We start from the raw sequence: 20163 nt of genomic DNA on the forward strand, positions 1-20163 counted from the left end.
ACACGCAGGGGTGAAAAAATATAATTGTTCTAAATAATGCACCCAGTTATAGCTGTCAACTTGCTCTTTTAAGGACACATTTTCTCAATGTCCCCCAGTGACACATTTTACAATTGTGTGATGCTTTTTTTTTTTTTTTTCCTCCATTTGCTAAGCTTCACTGTCAAGGTCTGGCATTACCTTAATTAAGCTTTCAATGGGAACAAAGGGTAGTGGGCTACCGCTGGGGATTGCTCTTGCAGGCAAAGCTCAAGTGGATAAGCTTCTATAAAAAGACACCTTTTAAACGATTAAATTAGCATTCCCCAGAAAAGAACGCAGTAAAAAAAAAAAAAAAAGGCTGCTGGAAACATCCCGCAGCTGTAACCCCTGCATTTCCAGGATCGTATGTGTGGAAAAAAAAGACTCAGCATGAGGTATATAACCCTATATATGTGTGTCAGTGTGTGGGTGAGATGAGTTGTGACCCTTTCTGTGTGTGTTAAGGAGCGCAAGAGAGGGCGAGAGAGAGAGAGTGAGAGAGAGAGAAAGAGCAAGAGTGTTTGTCAGAAGTAATCCTCTGTACGTGTTGCACATCACTGTCTAATGCATATTCATGAGCGGCAAGCTTTAATGCATCTAATACCATGATTTCTGTGTATGTGTGAGGATAAGCCCAGCTGGACGAAGCGATTAATTCCGATATCTCTGTGTACAAAATAAAGCCTCATGCAAGTGTTTGTGTGTGTGTGTGTGTGTGTGTGTGTAAGAGAGAGAGAGAGAGAGAGAAAGAAATATATGTTTAGCATTGGTGACATCAAAGTCTGTTGTGTTAAAGTGTGTGCCTACTTTCTGTGTGTGTGTGTGTGTGTGTGTGTGTGTGTGTGTGTGTGTGTGTGTGTGTGTGTGTGTGTTTGCGTGGGCCCGAGTGCATCTGCGTGGGTTTGCGCAGGGCTTTGGCCACCTGGCGCTTTGAGGTGGATGCTGCGTTGCTCGCTAGTGAAAGTGGAAATAATGTCTCCCTTTTTCTCAACACACACACACTCGTACTGTACTGTATGTATAACCACATGAGCCAAGGCCATGTTGCAAAAAAAAAAAAAAAAAAGTGACACTAGTCTCTTCCTGTCTCTGTCAACTGAATTTCACCTCAGTTTTCATCAATTCGGTTTCCAAGACAAGTGCGAGATGTCGATGTCTCCGTTCTGCATAAAAAGAGGCTTCTTCTATTTTTTTCTCCTCCTTGCCTTTTCCTCAGCCTTCTGTATCTGCTTTCTCATCTCCTCTTTTAATTTTCAAATGCGATTCCTACTTTGAGTGCTCACAGACAATTTAATAGCTACTACGTCAATTTAGATTTTAATATTGCATGTTTAGTATTTAATATATAGACACATAAAGAAAGCAGAGGCCAAGTGCTCTTTAAATTTTCACGGCAGTGACTGTGAAGAACACTGAAGTGCTCTTGAAGAGGAAAAAGATGGTCAGAAAAAAAAGAAAAAAAATTGTCTCTCTCAGGCAACTCAATCATTTCATTACATAATATTAAAAGCTTTTACTTAGTCTGAGAGTAAATAGAAATGGAAATCTATTGGAATTTTCAAATGTTATCCCTTATTATATCTGGATCTAAAGGAAGAAACAGATAGTGATAGGATGGTATACTTGATGTTTTAGTAGTACAGCTATCGTATTGTTACCTTGATTACATTTTTTTTGAAATGACTGGAATAGTGTTTTATTTGTATAACTTCTGGTTTATTGTCAATCAATTTCTTTTTATTACCTTCACCTTGATGAAGACACTGGTTGGCATTCTAAAACATTACATTAAATGATGCCTAAAGGCTCTTCCTCTCTCCTCCTCCCCTTTCTTCCAGCAGCAGAATCATTTTGACTCTTTTGACTTTTTTCTTCTTCACACATCTACTTCCTGTGTGCAACACGACGAATGCCTCTTGAGGTGAAACTGTCTGGAAATGTGTGACGGTATATTCATTTACAACTATTTATTGTGTTAAACCACAATAAAAGACACACAATAAAAAAGGCAGCCAGGAAAAGCTTATGATAGTAGGTCACCCTGCATTTAGTGTGCTAGTTCTTTACAGGTATTAACACTTTTGCCTTGAAATGTGGTCAAACAATGCACCACGCAACCTACTTTTTTTGACGCATTGAACTCTTCATATTACTAATACTAACAATAAAAAACTTTATTGATATATCACATTTCATGCAAATAGATGCAATACAATGTGCTCCACGCAATATAAAAAACACAAAAAGAATTAAAAGCATTAAAACAAAGGCAGATTAGAAAATGAATCAAATCAATCGTGCATTAAATGACAATTAACAGGCAACAGTAGGTGAGTGATACAGGAAAGCAACTACACTCAACTATTTAGCTCTCTTCTGTACAACTGTACTGTCAATAAACAATCTTGCATCTTCAATAAGAGGAAGGTTCTTTCCTCAGAAGCTCAAATACACACTGAACATTACACTTAACTGTAAAAACGTAAGGCGTGTAAACCCTGTGCTGATTATGTAAGCTTGATTATGTTGTTAATTGCGGTAACATATGTGAACTACTTAGTGGCATTAATAGACATCCATCAGTCACAACATGTTTTTGAAGTCAAGCGCTAACCGCATATGCTATGTAAATAAGATTAATGGTGAACATATCACTGAATCATGTAAAAGGATTACTCATACTGTTGTTTTACACAGACTATTGTCAACAACTGAATTATTGTTTGCCGTAGTGAACTACACTGAGGAGGAAGTCTAATTTTCATCTTCCGCTATCTGCTCCCGTATCAGCCATCTGTGGCGTGACCACAGTGTTTGTCACTTCGGTGCTGATGATGTCAAATGCATGCTCTCATGAAGTATACATGCAATAAGCAACTGGGACACTGCTGAGGATGGAAGCTCATCAATATGCACACATGAGCAGCTTGTGTGTGATCCGTCATACACTGATGCATGAAGGAATCCGCCTCGTTGATGCAAGGAGCCGCTACTGTAGACGTCACATTAACCAGCGTGTCAATCTCAGGTTGCTTTGTTTTGCTGTCCAGGTGTTAGAGAAACCACACAAATACACTCAGGCACGTCAACAAATATACATACGCGCACACACACACACAGCTGCTGGGACAGATGTGGTAATACTGGGCTGTGTGTGCGTACTGAGTCATGTCTGGCAGGAGTGTGTGTGTGTGTGCGTGTGTGTGTCATGACTCTGGGCTTTTTTGCTCGGAGGTTCAAAGTCTGGTCGCATATGTGCTGGAAGAGTCGGCCAAGAACGCTGGGAGAAACGTTTTATGAAGTACAAAAATACAGCAGTTTGTTGCTGTGGTCGATTTGAGAGGGAAAGGTGGATGGAAAACAAGGGCAGAGAGAGCCGGAGAAAGACGGAGATCACTCACACGCTTTTACATGCATGAACACGCACACGTATGCACACACACACACACACACACACACACACACACACACACACACACACACACACACACACACACACACAAAAGAAATGAGTCATCAGTGAGTATGTGAAAGGGCTTTAAGAGGCTCTAATTGCATCTGGTGAGAAATATAAAAGCGGCTTCTTGCTCAGACAAGGAGAGGGCGGGAGGATGGGGATGGAGGGAGGGAGTACGGGGTGAAGACGGAAGAAGAAAGAAAGAGTGAAACTACACAACTCCTACCATTTCCTCACTTCTCTCAGAATTAACTCCATCAACTTCTGGATGTTAAATCGTAAGAAGGCAATAAAATGACGTATATATTCACGTTTTCTTCTCAAATGATTACACGGGAGGAGAATAAACTCTTTTCAATAGGTTATCTTGATAAGTGTCAAGAGCTGGCATCCGCAGTATGTGTGGCTTGATGGTGACATTTGCGTAATTTGAGCGGCGCCTCACCCCCGCGTCATTAAATCCTCACCGCAAAACCCATTAACACCCATTCTCTCCAGAGAACTCCATTTACGCAACGCTGTGGCGCGGCACCGTCGAGGTGGCATCTTTGCCAAGTGTCGACGTTCGCTTTGCATCTCTCCTGCCACATGCCGAGCATAATCCCGCGGTACGGTCGACGCGGCGGGGAGGGAAGGAGGGGGTGCTCGGAGAAAGAGGGTGGCGTTCGGCGAGGCCATCTGGGTATCCCATCTGCAACACAGTTATGGCTGCGACTCTTTGGTTCTGGCAGCCTGTAGCGAGCGATTACCGGCGACAGGCCCTGATGACAGGGGCGAGAGGCTCCCCAGACATCTCGAATGACGTGGAGGGCTTCTAATAATAGGATGCTGTTCAAGATGACTAGCTCGGTAACCTGGTTATCAGGAAAAGGTGGAACGAGGAAGGGACGGAGGGAGAGGGTGGTGGTTAAAAACAGGCCTTCGTTGTTTGTGCAGGACTACAAGCATTCTGTTGGGTTTCGAGGAATGCATGTACAAATATGGTGGTCGATACAGAACAAACATTCATCTAAATACATTTCCATTTAAAGTTTGTCCACTTCCCACTCTTTATTTGATAAAGTGATAGGAGTTCGTGGGAAGCCTCTCTCTGTAGCAATGCAAATGTAGAATAAAAACAGAAAAGCCTAATGACTCTCTATCTTACAAAATGGTATTATGACAGTGAGGTCAGAGTTTATAAACACTGATAAATGAATAGATTAATAAAAGAGACAGACAACATTAATGATCTTGAAGTATTCTGCTGAAGAGCTGCTAATGTGGCCATAAGTGGTAATTACCAGATCCTCTCGAGTCAGTTGCTTTAAACTTGTCTTTAAGGCTTTGTGTATCCTTGAAACAAACTAGTGTCTTCTGACTACATCTGAAGGCAAAAGCTCTCTGCTGTTCCTGTCTCCTAACCTTAATACCATAACACAGTGTTACACTGTATTGTACACACAAAAAGTGATGAAAGTAGTTGTGTGAAGAGTGAAAAAAGAAAGTAGCTCCAGCTTAATTTCACACTTACAAACACCTGGACGATGGATGTGTGAGTGGGTGTGCTTGTTGAAATGTCCGTAGTTACTGATGCCTTTAGGCTACTGCCAGAATGTGAGTGGAGGAGACAAAACACATGTCTACTGCTGAATGTGTCTGCAACTTGTTGGAACTTTGTGATAAGATCTGTGTGTATCTGTGAAATGATACAGTAGCACACATGGAGTCATACAGTCAGCAAACTGACCCAGTGAAGTCAGTTATTCAGAAACAAACATCTAAGGTTGGCTGACATTAGCCACCATAAATTACTGGTCACACAAAATGTAGTTTGCTTTCTCACAGAAAATGCAGAGTGAGCTCTATTTGAACTCACAGCTGCAAAAATGGATTCTAATCGTTTTCTATAGCTGGAAAAAAGTATCCATATAAACATAGATAGATAGATAGATAAGATATATAAGATAGATAGATAGATAGATAGTGTTATGTAACATATGTATATATATATATATATATATATATATGCATACAATTCTGTTATGCTTTTTTTTTCCAATCGTAGATCATTTCTGACTTTTTCATGACCTGCACACGTGCTGCAGACTACAGTGTCACACAGTACACTAACACCCACTCACCTTTGTTCTCCTGAGCCATGCGTAGAGCCTGCAAAGATGTTTTCGGGCTGATCTCCAGCTGGCAAACCAGCACTTTGGTGCAGCTGATGGCTGGAAGAACGTTCTGCAGTTCCTCACTGCTTAGTAGCATGTTGGCACCAGCCACGATCACAATGGCATTCTCACCTGTTCATGGACAATGAAAGAGAGAATGGTGACTGCCAGACTCCATGGGAACTCTCAGGTCTATAATGGGGGTTCATTATTCATTTAAACACATGAATGCTCATATTTCTATATCCATCTTTATAATTTACTTACTGGTTTGGTTCCTTTTTACCCATATGGGAAAGAGCTAAACACATATTGTTAACAGACCTTTTCACACTAGTGCACAATGGCAAGAGCACAGTGTTTTATGGATTATTATTTGTGCATTTCTATCTCCTAATGTGCCACATTTAGATACACTTGTGTCTACATGCAAAACAATTGATTGTACAAGAGGATGTACTCTAAAACATTTCCTGTCTATGTTAAAATGGTAGAAAAAGGATGCAGACGCAACACATCACCTAACTGGCATTTGCTATATGACGGAAATTGCTCTCCGTGTGAAAATGCTTGGATTGTGCTTGATTGGAACCTGTAGATACTAAGCATTGTTTGGTGCACTTAAGCATTTGTGTATGTGAGTGCATCTGTGTATATGCAGTGATTACAGTCACTTGAGTAGTGGTGAGTCTATGGCCTTACTTGAACGCACGGGTGTGCAGTGTGTGTAAGAAAGAGTGTGTTTGAAGTACACACGCACTCCAGGTTGGGTGTGCATGCTACCATTTCTACAACTCCAAGAGCTTTTAGGATCTCAGCAGGGTGGTTTAGGCTAGCGGCAAGAGCATTTACCTGCATCGTTAACAATGATGGAGGCAGCTCCTGTGGCTGCGTCAGAGGTCTGCCCTACAAAGTCTGAGAGATAGAGAAGAGGGAAGATGAAAGGTGCAGAACAGAGTTTGAAAGCATTATTTGTCTCTCTGCACAAAAAAATAAACTCTTATTTTTTCTTGTTTTATTTTTCTTCTTCAGGCTGTGGCCAAAAACTTTCAACAAACACATCTATAAAAAGACAAAAATGTCAGCATGCTAATCTCTACTAATTGCTTGCAAGTGCATTTGGCTGTATCACTGGTTTTGGCTACGAAAAGTAAACAGGCCACAAACATCTGGAGTCTAAAATGTGTACTGAGCATAGCCTTTGAAAAGCAACTTCATTTTACAGAAAATCCGTTTAGCTTAACAATCACTGGCCATAACACTAGGTTCTTTCAAAAATAGTGAAACTTTCCTGTATATCCAAAAGCCTTGAGTAACAACAAAGAATGTACAAAATGCAGACTGAAAAGCATGGCCCTGAATGTGATCTTTGTGCCATGCAACATGGAAATGGCAACCAAGTTGGCAAGTAAAGCAAAACAAGCATGAATCTTACATGTGTGTACGCCATTGTCCTTGAAATTCTGGATATAATTGTCTCCAAAGAAGTCTTTACCAACCTAGGAAAGATGGAAGGCAAAACGATTACAACAAAGAGAGTGTCAAGCGGGGTCAGACTTGGTTAGCGGCAACTTTTGAAAAGTGGTATACTCAAACCTCAGTTGGGTTGGATTTTCGTGTGCCCTGCCAGCATACTGGCAAAGTGCCGCCGCCGAAAATGTGCAACAACGAACACACAAAAGTCAACAAACGCACACACGTGCAAACACACGACCAGCTGCGCCAAGCCTTGAAGACACGATAACCCCGCCTTCACGCCTCTTCATGCCCACCTCGCTTTTCGTTTTCTTCCCCTCCTTCCCCTCTTCGCCTGATCCGCACTGGGATGTCCACATCTGTAGCTACTTTGGGTTGTGTAGGGGTCCCCACCTTGCCCAGAGGCGCCTTCTTGGAACCCACGCTTTTCAAAAAACGTGCCAAAACGCGGGCACTTCTAGCTGCTTGTGATAGCGGGTTGGGCTGGTATTGGCTGCTTGGCCCCATTCTCTTTGAAGAACGGCCTTCCGTCTTGGATGTTTTTGACAAGCCCGGGTGTCTATTTTTGGGTTCTCCCCATGCCCGGAGAGCTCCTCCCGCACTGGGTTGTTATCGATTGGGTCTCTTTGTTCTGACAGAGGTGGGGCCTCGTTGCTTTAGTGCTCGGGTTGAAAGGTTACTCTGAGCTTACTGATTGGAGACTTGAGGTTGTATGGAATGGGAATAGGCTTGTTTGAAGGCGCGCAAGCGTGGGTGGGCGTATGCATGCGGTATGGTATTGATCAAGAGAAAATGAGGCGCGGAGAGTTGATGTGGTGAAATGACTTAAGTGTGAACAATGGTTTTTGGGAGTTGTTAACTTGTTGGTGGACTATGGTAGCTGATGGCTGATAATTTGTGGTGACTAAGACATGGACGAGACAAAGGTTGGATAACGAAACCTTTTTTTTCTGCAGACGTAAACACATTTGCGCTAGGATCCAAACAAACACACACTGAAACACAAACTAATACCAGTTGCAGTATGTGGCTGTGAACTTGATGCTGTTGCGCGTACCTTGCCAACCATAGCTGTCTTAGCCCCCAGTCTTGCCGCCTGTATGCATTGATTGGCCCCTTTTCCTCCGAAGCCGATAAAGAACTTCTGGCCGTGGATGGTTTCCCCTGCTTTTGGTAGCCTTGGTGCCTGGCTGGGGGTAAAACACAGGTGGTGAGCACAATCTCGAGGAGTATGGATTAAGTAAAAGAATTTACCTGATGGAATTTAGCGGCCAAAGAAAATGTAGGTTCCTCTATTTAAACAGATGCTTAAACATGCATGGGTTTTGAATTTGAAATGTCTTTTTCATCTCAATTGTCCACTCTCTTCAAATCACAGACAAAATTTGTTGGATTTTCTTCAAATTTTGAAAAATGTCTTTTTTAGTGTTCCGCATTGAAAACCAAGGTACAAGGGGAAACGTCAAACTGTGAAGGTAATCCTTCAGGGCCAAATCATTCCCTGGTTAAACTATTTATTTATACTTGGAAATTGTACAAAAACACACACAAATGAGAGCTTTTTGTACAGTCTGCAGAGGATTATATCACTTGGTTTCATGAAGGTCTTTCACTGAAAGGTCAACAAAACGCAAATGTTGCCAGAATGAATGGAGCATAGGAAACTTTTTTTTTCCTTCAGTGTTTTTTCACCTTTCCCATATTCTATACTCATATGCAACAGTTGCAATAAAAACAGACAAATCATGGCCTCGAAAAGTGCTTCATCACTCTAATAAAGTAGTGTGTTGCCTAGACATTCAGTCAGTTATGCCTGTGCAATGTCTCCAGATTTGCAAATGATGCAACAGGCAAATGGCATAGATGTCTCAACTTGACACTGGCACCAGTAATGCCTGACTCATCAGGGTTGGGTAAAGTCCCTCCCCTCCCCTTAAGGTTGAAATGCCACAGGTGGGTGCCCTCAGGGTGAGCTGTCTGTTTCTTGATTCCTCCAATCACAGAGCCACAGTGGATGGTGAGTAACATGGGGGAGAGACAACAGACGTCTTCATACTGTATGTGAGGACGCTGTGGTTTGGCCCCTGTCCAGTGCTGCCCAGAGCCAAAGGATTTGCGGATGGCAAAATGTTGTCATAAACTTGTTTTTCACCCTGTTGTTGCTCTTTTTTACACTTTTGTGTGTGTGTGTGAGTGTGTTTGTGGCAGGTGTGCTATTACAGTAAGTTCAGTCAATCCCAGGATTTCCAGTAACTGAGACGCTGATGGCAAACACTGGAGGTTGCTGCTGTTTTTGCACCGGCGTGTGAAAACACTAAAATGCCCCAAGCTATAACAGGATGTAGGGTCAGTGAGGCTGAAGTATGGTGAGAAGGAAACGGAACAAAGGCCGAACACATGTAAATACACACGCACACACTCAGCTCCTCCACACACACATTATCTACACTACTTATTGGTGCTTCCGTCTCGAAATTTTTACCACCTGTGTCATTGCTGTGTGACTCCTGGTGAGAAAAATATCTCTCACACACTCCAATTTACAAATACAAATTCACACTTTGTGAAAATGGAACTCCAGGAAGTTACTGTGCCCAGCCAAAAACTGGCACATTTCCACCCCAAAAACCACAACATGCTTAATCAGGTTAAATGAGATATAACGTGTTGCTTGGGTATTTCTACTGATGCTACTTTATACTTCCACTCCACTAAATTTTAGAGGGAAATATTGTAGTTTTGACTCCACTACATTTATTTGAAAGCTTTAGTTAGTTTTCAGATTAAGATTTGACACAATGGATAATATAACAAGCTTTTAAAATACATAAAATACAACACATTGTTAAAGAAAAAAACCTGTGGTTTCCAACCTTTTTGGCTTTTGTCTAGTTGGGCTCACATTTCAGATGTCTATGAGTTGTTAACAGCTCCACCAAATAGTGATTTTTCCCTCTAAACTTCTCACACGTTTTCATTTCAATAAATGTTCAAATGATCCAATATTTCAGCAAAAATCAAAGATTAGAGAAAAAGTCCAAAAACTGAAACACATTTGTGTATCAGAACTTTGTTTTTCTTCTGTCCTTTCCCATTAATCATCTCAGCAGTCCTCACATTTATCTGCTGACCCTTTGGAGGGGCCCCACCCCCAGGTTGGGAACCACTGGACTAAACTAGCTAACTGTATATAAAGTAGTGTAAACTAGCTAACTGTAGATAAAGTAGTGTAAACTAGCTAACTGTATATAAAGTAGTGTAAACTAGCTGTGTATAAAGTAGTATAAACTAGCTAACTGTATATAAAGTAGTGTAAACTAGCTAACTGTATATAAAGTAGTATAAACTAGCTAACTGTATATAAAGTAGTGTAAACTAGCTAACTGTGTATAAAGTAATGTAAACTAGCTAACTGTATATAAGGTAGTATAAACTAGCTAACTGTATATAAAGTAGTGTAAACTAGCTAACTGTATATAAAGTAGTATAAACTAGCTAACTGTGTATAAAGTAGTGTAAACTAACTAACTGTATATAAAGTAGTATAAACTAGCTAACTGTGTATAAAGTAGTGTAAACTAGCTAACTGTATATAAAGTAGTATAAACTAGCTAACTGTATATAAAGTAGTGTAAACTAGCTCCACCTCCAGCAGCTACAACAGTAACATGCTGCTCTAACACTGATGCTTCACTATTAACAATCTAATGATGTCATATATAATAACACATCACTACTTTTACTGTAAAACTGCATACTACATCACTCATAATACTGCAGTACTTTTACTGTAATACTGCATACTACATCACTCATAATACTGCAGTACTTTTATTTTAATACTGCATACTACATCACTCATAATACTGCAGTACTTTTACTGTAATACTGCATACTACATCACTCATAATACTGCAGTACTTTTACTGTAATACTGCATATTACATCACTCATAATACTGCAGAACTTTTACTGTAATACTGCATACTACATTACTCATAATACTGCAGTACTTTTACTGTAATATTTTAACTACATCAAATATTACTTATGTACTTTTACTTAAGGAGGATTTTTCATGCAGGACTTATTTGTAATGGAGTATTTTTAAATGACTGTATTGATACTTTTACTTAAGCAAAGGCTTTGAATACCTCTTCCACCACTGGAAAAGACTGATGGACACATATTGTTTGGAAGTCAGGCTACCACTTTCTCCATATCAATCTTTGTGCTTAGCTAAACTAACTGGCTACAGGTGGTGTACAGACATGTTACCCATCTGTCTCAAATACAAACACTAATTTACTGTTTGGAAATTCTGTTTCATAAGGTCTGTTTTCTTCACATAAGCTGCAAAGGTATTCAATAAATTACGTTTTCAATGGAAGATATGATATCACCATCATCATTTGATTTTCTGCATTCTGCTTTTGTAAGTGATAGTAGCAGTATATCTGATTTAAGAAGCATTTCTTAGATTTGGGGGACACTTTCACAAACTTTTGGGGGATTTTAAGGTCATTTTGGTAGAGATTGATGCTTAAACATTGGAGAAAAGGTTAATTTGCTTTCCTGCTGAGTTAGAGGAGAAAATGAATACCATTCTTTTATCTGCCTCTTTATTACAAAACTAAAGCCATGAGCCAATTAATCTATGTATGATGTGAACTGTAGTTCCCCTGCTTGTCCTTTTGTTTAGTACATGATGAGACCAAACTAACCGAGTCAGCCTCTTTGTCACGTATTGTAGGTGAAAGGCTTTGTCATGTGACATTCCTACACAGGACATCACCAAATCTCTGCCTTCCTGTTTTATGAAAATACCAATATAACTGATGTTACGGTGTCATCTTTGATCTTCACATTTAAGCGAGACATAAAGTTTTAACATATGGTGGGTTTAATAAACACATTTTGAAATTCTTAAATAAACCCACCCACGTCTCCTTGTGCCCAGAGAGAGAGAGAGACACACACATGGCTATTGTTGTCTGTGGTGAGTGCGCCAAACAAACAGGACAGTTATGTGCTAAAGTGCAACCTCAGTGCGTTTTTCTCCCACGGAACCAAAGCAGGTGTTCAGTGACGTGTTGGGTGAGTGTTTGCTTTGAGGCTGGCTCTCATTTCCCTGTGCTCTGACTCTATTAAAGTCATTCCTCAGCTGTTGGTGAAGAACGTGGGGAAGTAGACTTGGACAAAAACAAACTGAAATTTCCAAGGTTTGAACTAGAGCTTGTCTTTCCAGTTCCGCACACAGTATCCAAAGTACTTCACAGTAACATTAAAAAAAAAAAAAAAAAAAATCAGACTTCAATCAACAAATAAAATTGCAGAGTGATAAGTATGGATATTACATGGTTAAACTGAACACAGGAGCCATTTAAGGATGATAATCTTCAACTGATGTCTCAAAAAGGAAGCTCTTCATGAAGAGTTTTTGTTCTCATTTTCTATAATTGTCCTCGTCTGAGAATGCCCCCTTTTGGTTGAAGCTCCGGTAAATCAGGGTAAGGTGAAGGGACTTCACGAAGAACAGGTTGAGCAAAGACAGCATACCTTACATGGACACGGTAAAGCTGCTTTCGCTAACAAGAGGTTCAGTGTCGGAGTAGGACGTGGGTGTTTATTTTTGTGTGGTCAGACCATTTGTTGGAGCCACGTGCGTGTTGCTATTATTCACTCGGCGGTCAGAAGCGGCCTACATCTGGGGATATAATAAGCCACTTATCAACCTGTTCAATCTCTGAATTGGTCGCACTTATGGAAACATCACATATTTGTTTCTTTTTTTAACATTTGCATAAAAGGTTGTCAGACACAGATCTCTGACGCAGCTTATGGTGTCGAAAAATGAAACAGAGGAAATGCTGAAAATGACAACAGTCAGTCACTTACCTAACCTTAAATACAAATAATATTATTTATCCTGACTTCTCTCTAATATTTGTCCTTTTAACTTAACACTAACTTGCTGTACATCTTCAGACCTCTAAAAACAATTCTCACAACACATTGATACATGAGTCACAGGTACACATTCCTTCATTTGAATCATGGTACAAAAAGGTTGGCAACCACTGCACTAAAACATAGTCTGAAAGGTTATACAGGAGTCATCAATCCAACTATTTGCACTTACCTACATATAAATTACAATTACAATATCTTTTAGATATTTTTAGATACTGCAGGGCATATTTTCTAGTATTTTATTATTATTTGTTATATATCTTTTTTCTGTTATTATTAGTACAATTTTGTGATACTATTTTATTTACTATTTTAGTTCTTGTTTCCTGTGGATAGTTACAGATGTGTTTTATGTTATGTGTGGTTGTCTTGACTGTGGATGTACCTGCTTTAACCAAATACTTTCCTGTGAGGGATCATCTATCTATCTATCTATCTATCTATCTATCTATCTATCTATCTATCTATCTATCTATCTATCTCAAAGAAATGTATTTTAACAGACTGACACCCTGACAGTTATAGAGCTCAAATGTCAGAACCGTTCCAATAAAAACATTGGATAAAAGTGTGATTAATGTGTTTTCATAGAAACAACCCTGTGGTACAATTTTGGATCTGCTCCAGAAAATTTGGTGAATCTCAGGTTTCAGCTGCAGGTCTGCAGGTAAAAAAAAAAAAAGAAAACAGAAAAAAGTGTCTCCACTCAGTAGACTGAGGCAGTAGGGGGCACTGTATGGCTTTGACAATGGGTTAAAATTCTGGCTGGCTCTGCTCCTCCTCTCTGTGCACTGCAGATAGAAGCCAATTACACACAAGCTTTTACTACCAAACAACATGCTGTAAAAAAAAAAAAAAAAAAATGGAGCATAGTATGCTCTACAGGCAGACTGATATTTTATAACAACACGTTACAGCGATTTGTATTACAGTTGTGTGTTTGAATGGTGAGGCAGAAGCAGAAAGAGTGCCAGTGTGTGTGTGTGTGTGTGTGTGTGTGTGTGTGTGCCTTCACTGTCTGTCACTCAATTGTATATCGCCGCACAAACACTGGCTGTTTCAAGACAACTGGATTTCTAACTTCAAAGCCATGCATATCACTTTGAAGGGGTGCGAATGTATTCCAACCAACCCCCCTTCCTCCCCTCCCTCAATTCTGACCTCCATCCAAAAAGCCCCCAACGCCACAACCGCACACACACACGCTTTTCCAAAGAAACAGGCCATTTCCCGTTAGCTTATTAGGGCTTTTAATTGACAACTCCTGCCCTTCAAAGCGCAGAGTCATGACTTGATTTGCTAATGAGCAACAAAATAAATACTTTCCAAGAAAAAAAAGAGAAAAAAAAGAAGTCAGTAAGAGAAGGCATGTGTTTTTGATAAGTGGGGGACTTGTGGAACACTTGGAGCGACAACTAAAAATGTGACAACTTCGACACTTGTGAGAATCCAATGAAACATTTTTCTTCCCAGCAGCACAAATTGTAGTTCATTGTTCAGATCTCCATTTTCTGGCACATTTGTTACCCCCCCCCCCCCCCCCCACCCAGGTGACAGTTACCCCCCCTCCCACGACCCTCAGGGTTTGCAGAAATATAATACGAGCTTTCTAATAAAACGGTTGCACAAGCTCAGACGCTGACAGCTGGACGTTGGGTTTGCTGGTAGCTTTTATGACAATATGCCTACGTCATGTATTTGTTTGGTTGCGTCATGACAGGTTATGGTAAATGAGGGTGACAAATTGTTTTCAGCTAATTCATTGTAACTGGAGTTGATGACTAACCGTTTGTGGGAAAAGATCCTATTTGGTTAGACGAATCACACCACGTACCAGGATGATGCAACGCTGACAGTTTAGTGAACGCCGATTATTGTCTGCAAACTTTGAATCTTTAAAACCTGAGGCAGATTTGACATATGATCATAGCAACAATAAAAAATTTTCCTGGTGTAATTAATTTTTATATCTTAGAGTGACAGCTGATTAAACTATTTGAAGTGAAATCAAATATAAAGACAGACAGTAGCAAAAAGGATCATTAATGTTCCTTATAACATTTTAGACTTTTGGGACAAGTGCTGAGCCAGAAGCATTATCTAAGTTTAGACCACTTCCTCTATTCCTGTGTAGACAGGACTGTGCAGTCCATTTCAAGCCATGATGGAAAACACCCTTCAACCCATATGCCATATTTTCCACAAGTATGCATGTCAAAATAAAATGCCTGAAGGAAAATGGTGCTGGTTGTTGTGGTGATTAATAACAACATAAGGGAAACATGTTTTAGGCTAAGGCCATTGTGGTGAAACTGTACTAGTTAAAAACAGTGGTTTTGGCTTGTGGCCCTGTAAAATGAAGTAATGTGTATTTGTGATCTTTAGTCCCAGGTAATGGCCATAGCATGGTTATAAGTTATGTTCAGTTTAACCTTTTTAGCCAAGCTAGCTAGAATGTCAATGTGAGTTGGCCTGTTAGTCCATCACTTTGGTCTAGACTGAAACATCTCAACAGCTATTGGATGGATTGATAGCATTTCCATAATCAGTCAAAAATTGAATTTGTGTGTCATACGTTTTTATGACCAAATATCTGCTAAACTGATCAGATTCAGCTGTACACATTCCCATTAGCCTCACATGCACTTTGGGTTTTAGCGCAAATTAGCAAATGTTAGCATGATATAGCACGCCAAACTAACATGGCGGATGTTAGTATTGCCATTGTGAGCGTGTTTGCACGCTGACAAGCCAAAAAGAGTCGAGAACACTTCACAAGAAAAAACAGAAATAAAGATGTAAGGAGAAAAATATAGAGTTAATGTTTTGTCCAGCTAGCTAAGAACTTTAATGAGGTCACCACCTCTCCCTTGTTGATGCTTGATAACAAGCTACTAATAGAATTGGGTGTGTTAGAGGAGATACTGTACCAGAAACATGCAGGGCAGTAGCTCTCCAGGAGCAGGGTTGGTAACCACTGCCTTACCTTGTGACCCTTCATTTTTAACATTTATCTACAGTAACAAAAACCCACAGGTTGGGGACCACTAAAAGTCAGACAAATAGTTCTAGAAATTATGGCTGCAACTAACAATTATTTTTTATTAATCATTCAATTGACCATTATTTTCTCGATGAATTGTTCAAGCTTAACATTAAAAAGCTCATTCTTGAAAGCTTTAATTGAAAAATTTAAGCTTAAGATGCAACCTAAAATGTCAGATATGCAGTTTTATTTCTAAGACTAAAAGAAATCTAAAAATATTCACATTTGAGCTGCAACCAGAGAATTTAATGAAACAAATAATCGATTAATGTTCTGTCAATCGACCAATTGATTACCTGACTGATCTTTGCAGCTCTACTACAAATATGTTCAAAACACTGCTCCCTGTGCTATAAAACAAGGTATTTCAACTTGAACAGAAATGATGATACACACATATGATCATACATATCATTTAAACACTACACACTCAAGATAATATTTATGTGTCTTGTAGGATTCATTTTGGTTGCCTGGTCTTTTGAGGAACGTCTCAGTTTATATAGATATAGCTGTTGTGACAGTTTCAGACGGACATGATCTTGTACTTGAACTTGTAGTATTTTGTCAGAAGTATTTATCAAACAGTCTTAGAAACTTCTTGCAAAATCATTTACATATTAAGCAATACTGCAAGGGGTCTTGACCTGAAGGTTGAGAAACTGTGCAGTACATTTTTGAAATACTACCTAATATGGTAACAAAAAACTTGCTCAATGCGCTGCTTCCTGTTGGGCACACCTGAGGAAGCTGAGGAGTTTCCTGAACCCAGATTTGGAGATTTTGTAGCAAGCTTTCTCTTAATGTAGGAGACTGATTTATTGTTACTTTAAGAAAGCAGATTGAGCTTGTTTCATTAGTTCATAATCAATGAGTGGACAACCAGATCTGAGTTTACTCACCTCACCAAGTCAGTCATACAGGAACCAACCACCATCACATCAAAAGCTTCTTCAGTCATGATCTGATTAAGACACATTTGTGTTATTTGTTGGTCACTCTTATTTCTGGACATGAAACATCTCAACATCTCAAGTACAAGATTTGAATTCTTCATTTTGAACAACATGTTGATGATTTGAGGAGATTCTTAAATTTCTCAACAACACTGGTCCAGGCCTTTCCAGTAAAACTTGCTCACAAACCAGGACAAGAACTAACATAGCAGGATCCTGAGGAGGGCCATTTCAGGCAAAATATGTAAACTAGTTTCTCAACAGCCTCCAAACAAAAATCACTTGATATTATTTATCTCCCACATTAGCATGAGCTCAACTGAAACAAGGAAAGGAAGGTAAAAATAGAGCATTCATCGCTCGGCTGAGTTGGACAGGTTCCAATCTTATTGGGGGTGTGGGGGATATTTCAATGCTACGCCACGTGAATGCACCGGCAGCCCGGCAAAGTCTTTAATTAATTCAATCCTCGGCTTGTATCGGAGCTAATGCTAGTGTGTTAATCTCTTCAAATCTCTTCCTAGGCAGTGGAAGACTTGGAAAGCCTGGCCGCTGGCTGTAGGATGGCTCAATTTCTCTCTCTCTCACTCTCTCTCTCTCCCACATCTCGCAGTATATTGTTTTCCCCTCTGCAAGGCATGAAAAGCTAGCCTAGAACCCTCCACGCTTCCACTGCAGGTGAATATGATGGGATCCGCATTGTCCGACCATTTCAAACAGCGGGGGACGGTCTTATAATTCTCCCTTGAAAGTTGAATTTTAGGCCGAATTACCAACCTGAATAAGTGTTTGGACAGTAGATATGGTTTCATGTAAAAGTGCGTATGTAACCATTATTCATAAGGTTCCTCTCGGCCTCAAGCTAAACTGAGAAATGAATGAATTAAGAGATGATTTACATGTTGACACACACTTATTTTGGGGGACTTAATTGAGCAAAGTGTGCTCAAACGTGACTGCAGTCATACATTCATGGAGTTTAGTCTAAATGCAAATCAGGGTTAAACAGTTTAGACTGAGCCGTAAGCAAATGAACACTAAATGCTTGTCGGACCCATTTTTAAAAACTAGTAAGATGACATATTTTGCCTTTATCTGGTTTGGGAACTTGAGACTTAACTGGATAATGATTGTTATTACAATGATATGACCATTTATGTTGAAAAAATGCTTTTCAAAATTTTAGATAATGACTATAATCACTAAAATACATCTTCTGCTTTCATAACACCCCCACTCCCCTAAACACATCCACACTTAGTTTGTTTTTTCATTCCTGGTGTCATATTTTCCCAATAATGCTCAAAAGAAATCTAAACTGTAGCTGGACGCTCATCTAATGACCCCTTATATTGTCGCATGCAATACACAAGCAATGGTTGGATGATAACCATATTTTGCTGTGGCAGTTCTGAATCACTTCCATGTAAGTGGAATTTCCCAGCTATCTATCATAAACACTGGCCTGATGTAGAAACACCACTGCTCTTGCAAGTCCAATGTGCTTTCAATGGAAGCAATAGGGACCAAAATCCACAATGTGTCCACAAAGTAGATGTGAAGCTTATATGAGGCTTCAGCAATCTGAGTTAGTCATATCAAGTGGATATCTGACACATTTTTAGTCTTTTTAGCATCAAATTCCCTCTTTGTGTTTCCTGTTGAGCTGTGGTGGAAGTATAGTAACAAAAAGAGGGACTTTGCCACTAAAAAGACTGTAACGTTCGAACAAAGAAGACTTGATTTGACTCATTTAGACAACTGAAGCTTCATATTAGCTTCAGATCAACTTTTAAATACATGTTTACACTGTGGATTTTGTCCTCCATTACTTGCATTGTAAGTGCATTATGAAGGGATCTCCTAATGGTATGTCAGTATGAATAGGCGGAATGATTACAGCAAGAAAAACCTGTTTAAATGCTCATTTGGGCACCTGACTATTGTTTTAAGGTACACTTACAAAATTGTGAACACGTCCTTTAAATTAGTACTTCTCACTATATACTTATATGGCTGTTTGCTGAAGTTACAAACTACATATTCAAGGCACATATATTATTTATAGCATGCATAAGGTATATGAATAAAATACAAATAGTGACTTATATATTCTTTATGTATTTACCTGTAAGGTGTACTTCAATTTTATGTAAATAGCTATGTTTAATGCATAACATAATTGTGTAGTATTGGCTCAATAGTTACTGCGCAATTAGTAACCTCTCTGATAAACGGAATGTCATGAAACGTAAATATTAACCTACAACTTTAAAGCAATATGAGCAACATTAGTCAAATATTTAATTTACACCAGTGGAAAGATTAGCTAGTAGGAGTATTGTGCAATAATAAGTCATAAAAACACTAAAGGAATACGTCACCGCTTAATTAGACGAAAGCTAACTTTAACTGCTAGATAAAGTGTGTTGAGACGAACTAATGTAGGTTAAACAAATGCGACACATTATTTACCTTGCATATACTGTTGTGCTCAAGCAGAATGAATTGCTGCAGACACACAACACGGTCAAAGTACGTAATACCAGCCGCTATGTTACAGCTACTGCCGGACTCATTGTTGCCATTAAATCACCGCTTACGCATTCACTTTTGCGTCCAATTTCTCATGCATATGTATATGAAATAAAAACACGCTTTTCTCAGTAATGTCATTGTAATAAATATGCATCCGCGGATGACAATACTAATTGTACCAGCAGGCATTGTCACGGGCGGCTTAGCGGCTAAGGACCCAAACAACATGTAGCGGAAATGTTTGAGAGTATGAAGTAAACATTGGAGCCAACGCTTAAAATATCTGACTTTCCAGCTCGTTCAGGTATTTTTAACACACACAGCGGGTTATATTTCAATGTATAATGCTCGACAGGTTGTTTTTTTTTAGCTAAACCAAACGTTTAAATTGTCGCAGTTTGACAAAGTGTGGGGTAAACTAGCAATAGCTAACGAGCAGTCAGCCTACATGTCAGTTTATAAACAAGGGGAGGTGGCAGGTGTCATAAAAAAGAATGTCCACACTTGTCTTAATGTTGTTCTAAGGACCTGTTTGGTCAT

The 20163-nt window shown here is 39.5% G+C and overlaps 2 protein-coding genes across 3 annotated transcripts in view; one reads left to right on the top strand and one right to left on the bottom strand.

The window, feature by feature from the left end:
- Positions 1 to 19640, bottom strand: part of rbks (ribokinase) — a 35611-nt gene extending 15971 nt beyond the window's left edge. The window contains exons 1-6 of one of the 2 annotated variants that reach the window (XM_053335039.1): positions 19561 to 19640; positions 17037 to 17093; positions 8168 to 8296; positions 7070 to 7133; positions 6487 to 6549; positions 5602 to 5766 (exon numbers count right to left, since the gene is read on the bottom strand). In XM_053335039.1, the coding sequence (XP_053191014.1) occupies positions 5602 to 5766; positions 6487 to 6549; positions 7070 to 7133; positions 8168 to 8296; positions 17037 to 17090 (475 nt within the window). In that variant the 5' untranslated portion in view covers positions 17091 to 17093; positions 19561 to 19640. Of the gene's footprint in view, positions 1 to 5601; positions 5767 to 6486; positions 6550 to 7069; positions 7134 to 8167; positions 8301 to 17031; positions 17094 to 19560 lie in introns of both variants that reach the window. The other variant, XM_053335038.1, reaches the window with a different exon arrangement.
- Positions 19641 to 19842: 202 nt separating this feature from the next.
- The window catches only part of babam2 (BRISC and BRCA1 A complex member 2), a 77695-nt gene continuing 77374 nt past the window's right edge, over positions 19843 to 20163 (top strand). The window contains exon 1 of the mRNA XM_053335035.1: positions 19843 to 19927. The gene's annotated coding sequence lies outside the window, so the exon portion shown is untranslated. The remainder of the gene's footprint in view (positions 19928 to 20163) is intronic.

This window comes from Scomber japonicus, chromosome 16 (genome assembly GCF_027409825.1).
Source record: "Scomber japonicus isolate fScoJap1 chromosome 16, fScoJap1.pri, whole genome shotgun sequence".
Taxonomy (NCBI): Eukaryota; Metazoa; Chordata; class Actinopteri; order Scombriformes; family Scombridae; genus Scomber; species Scomber japonicus.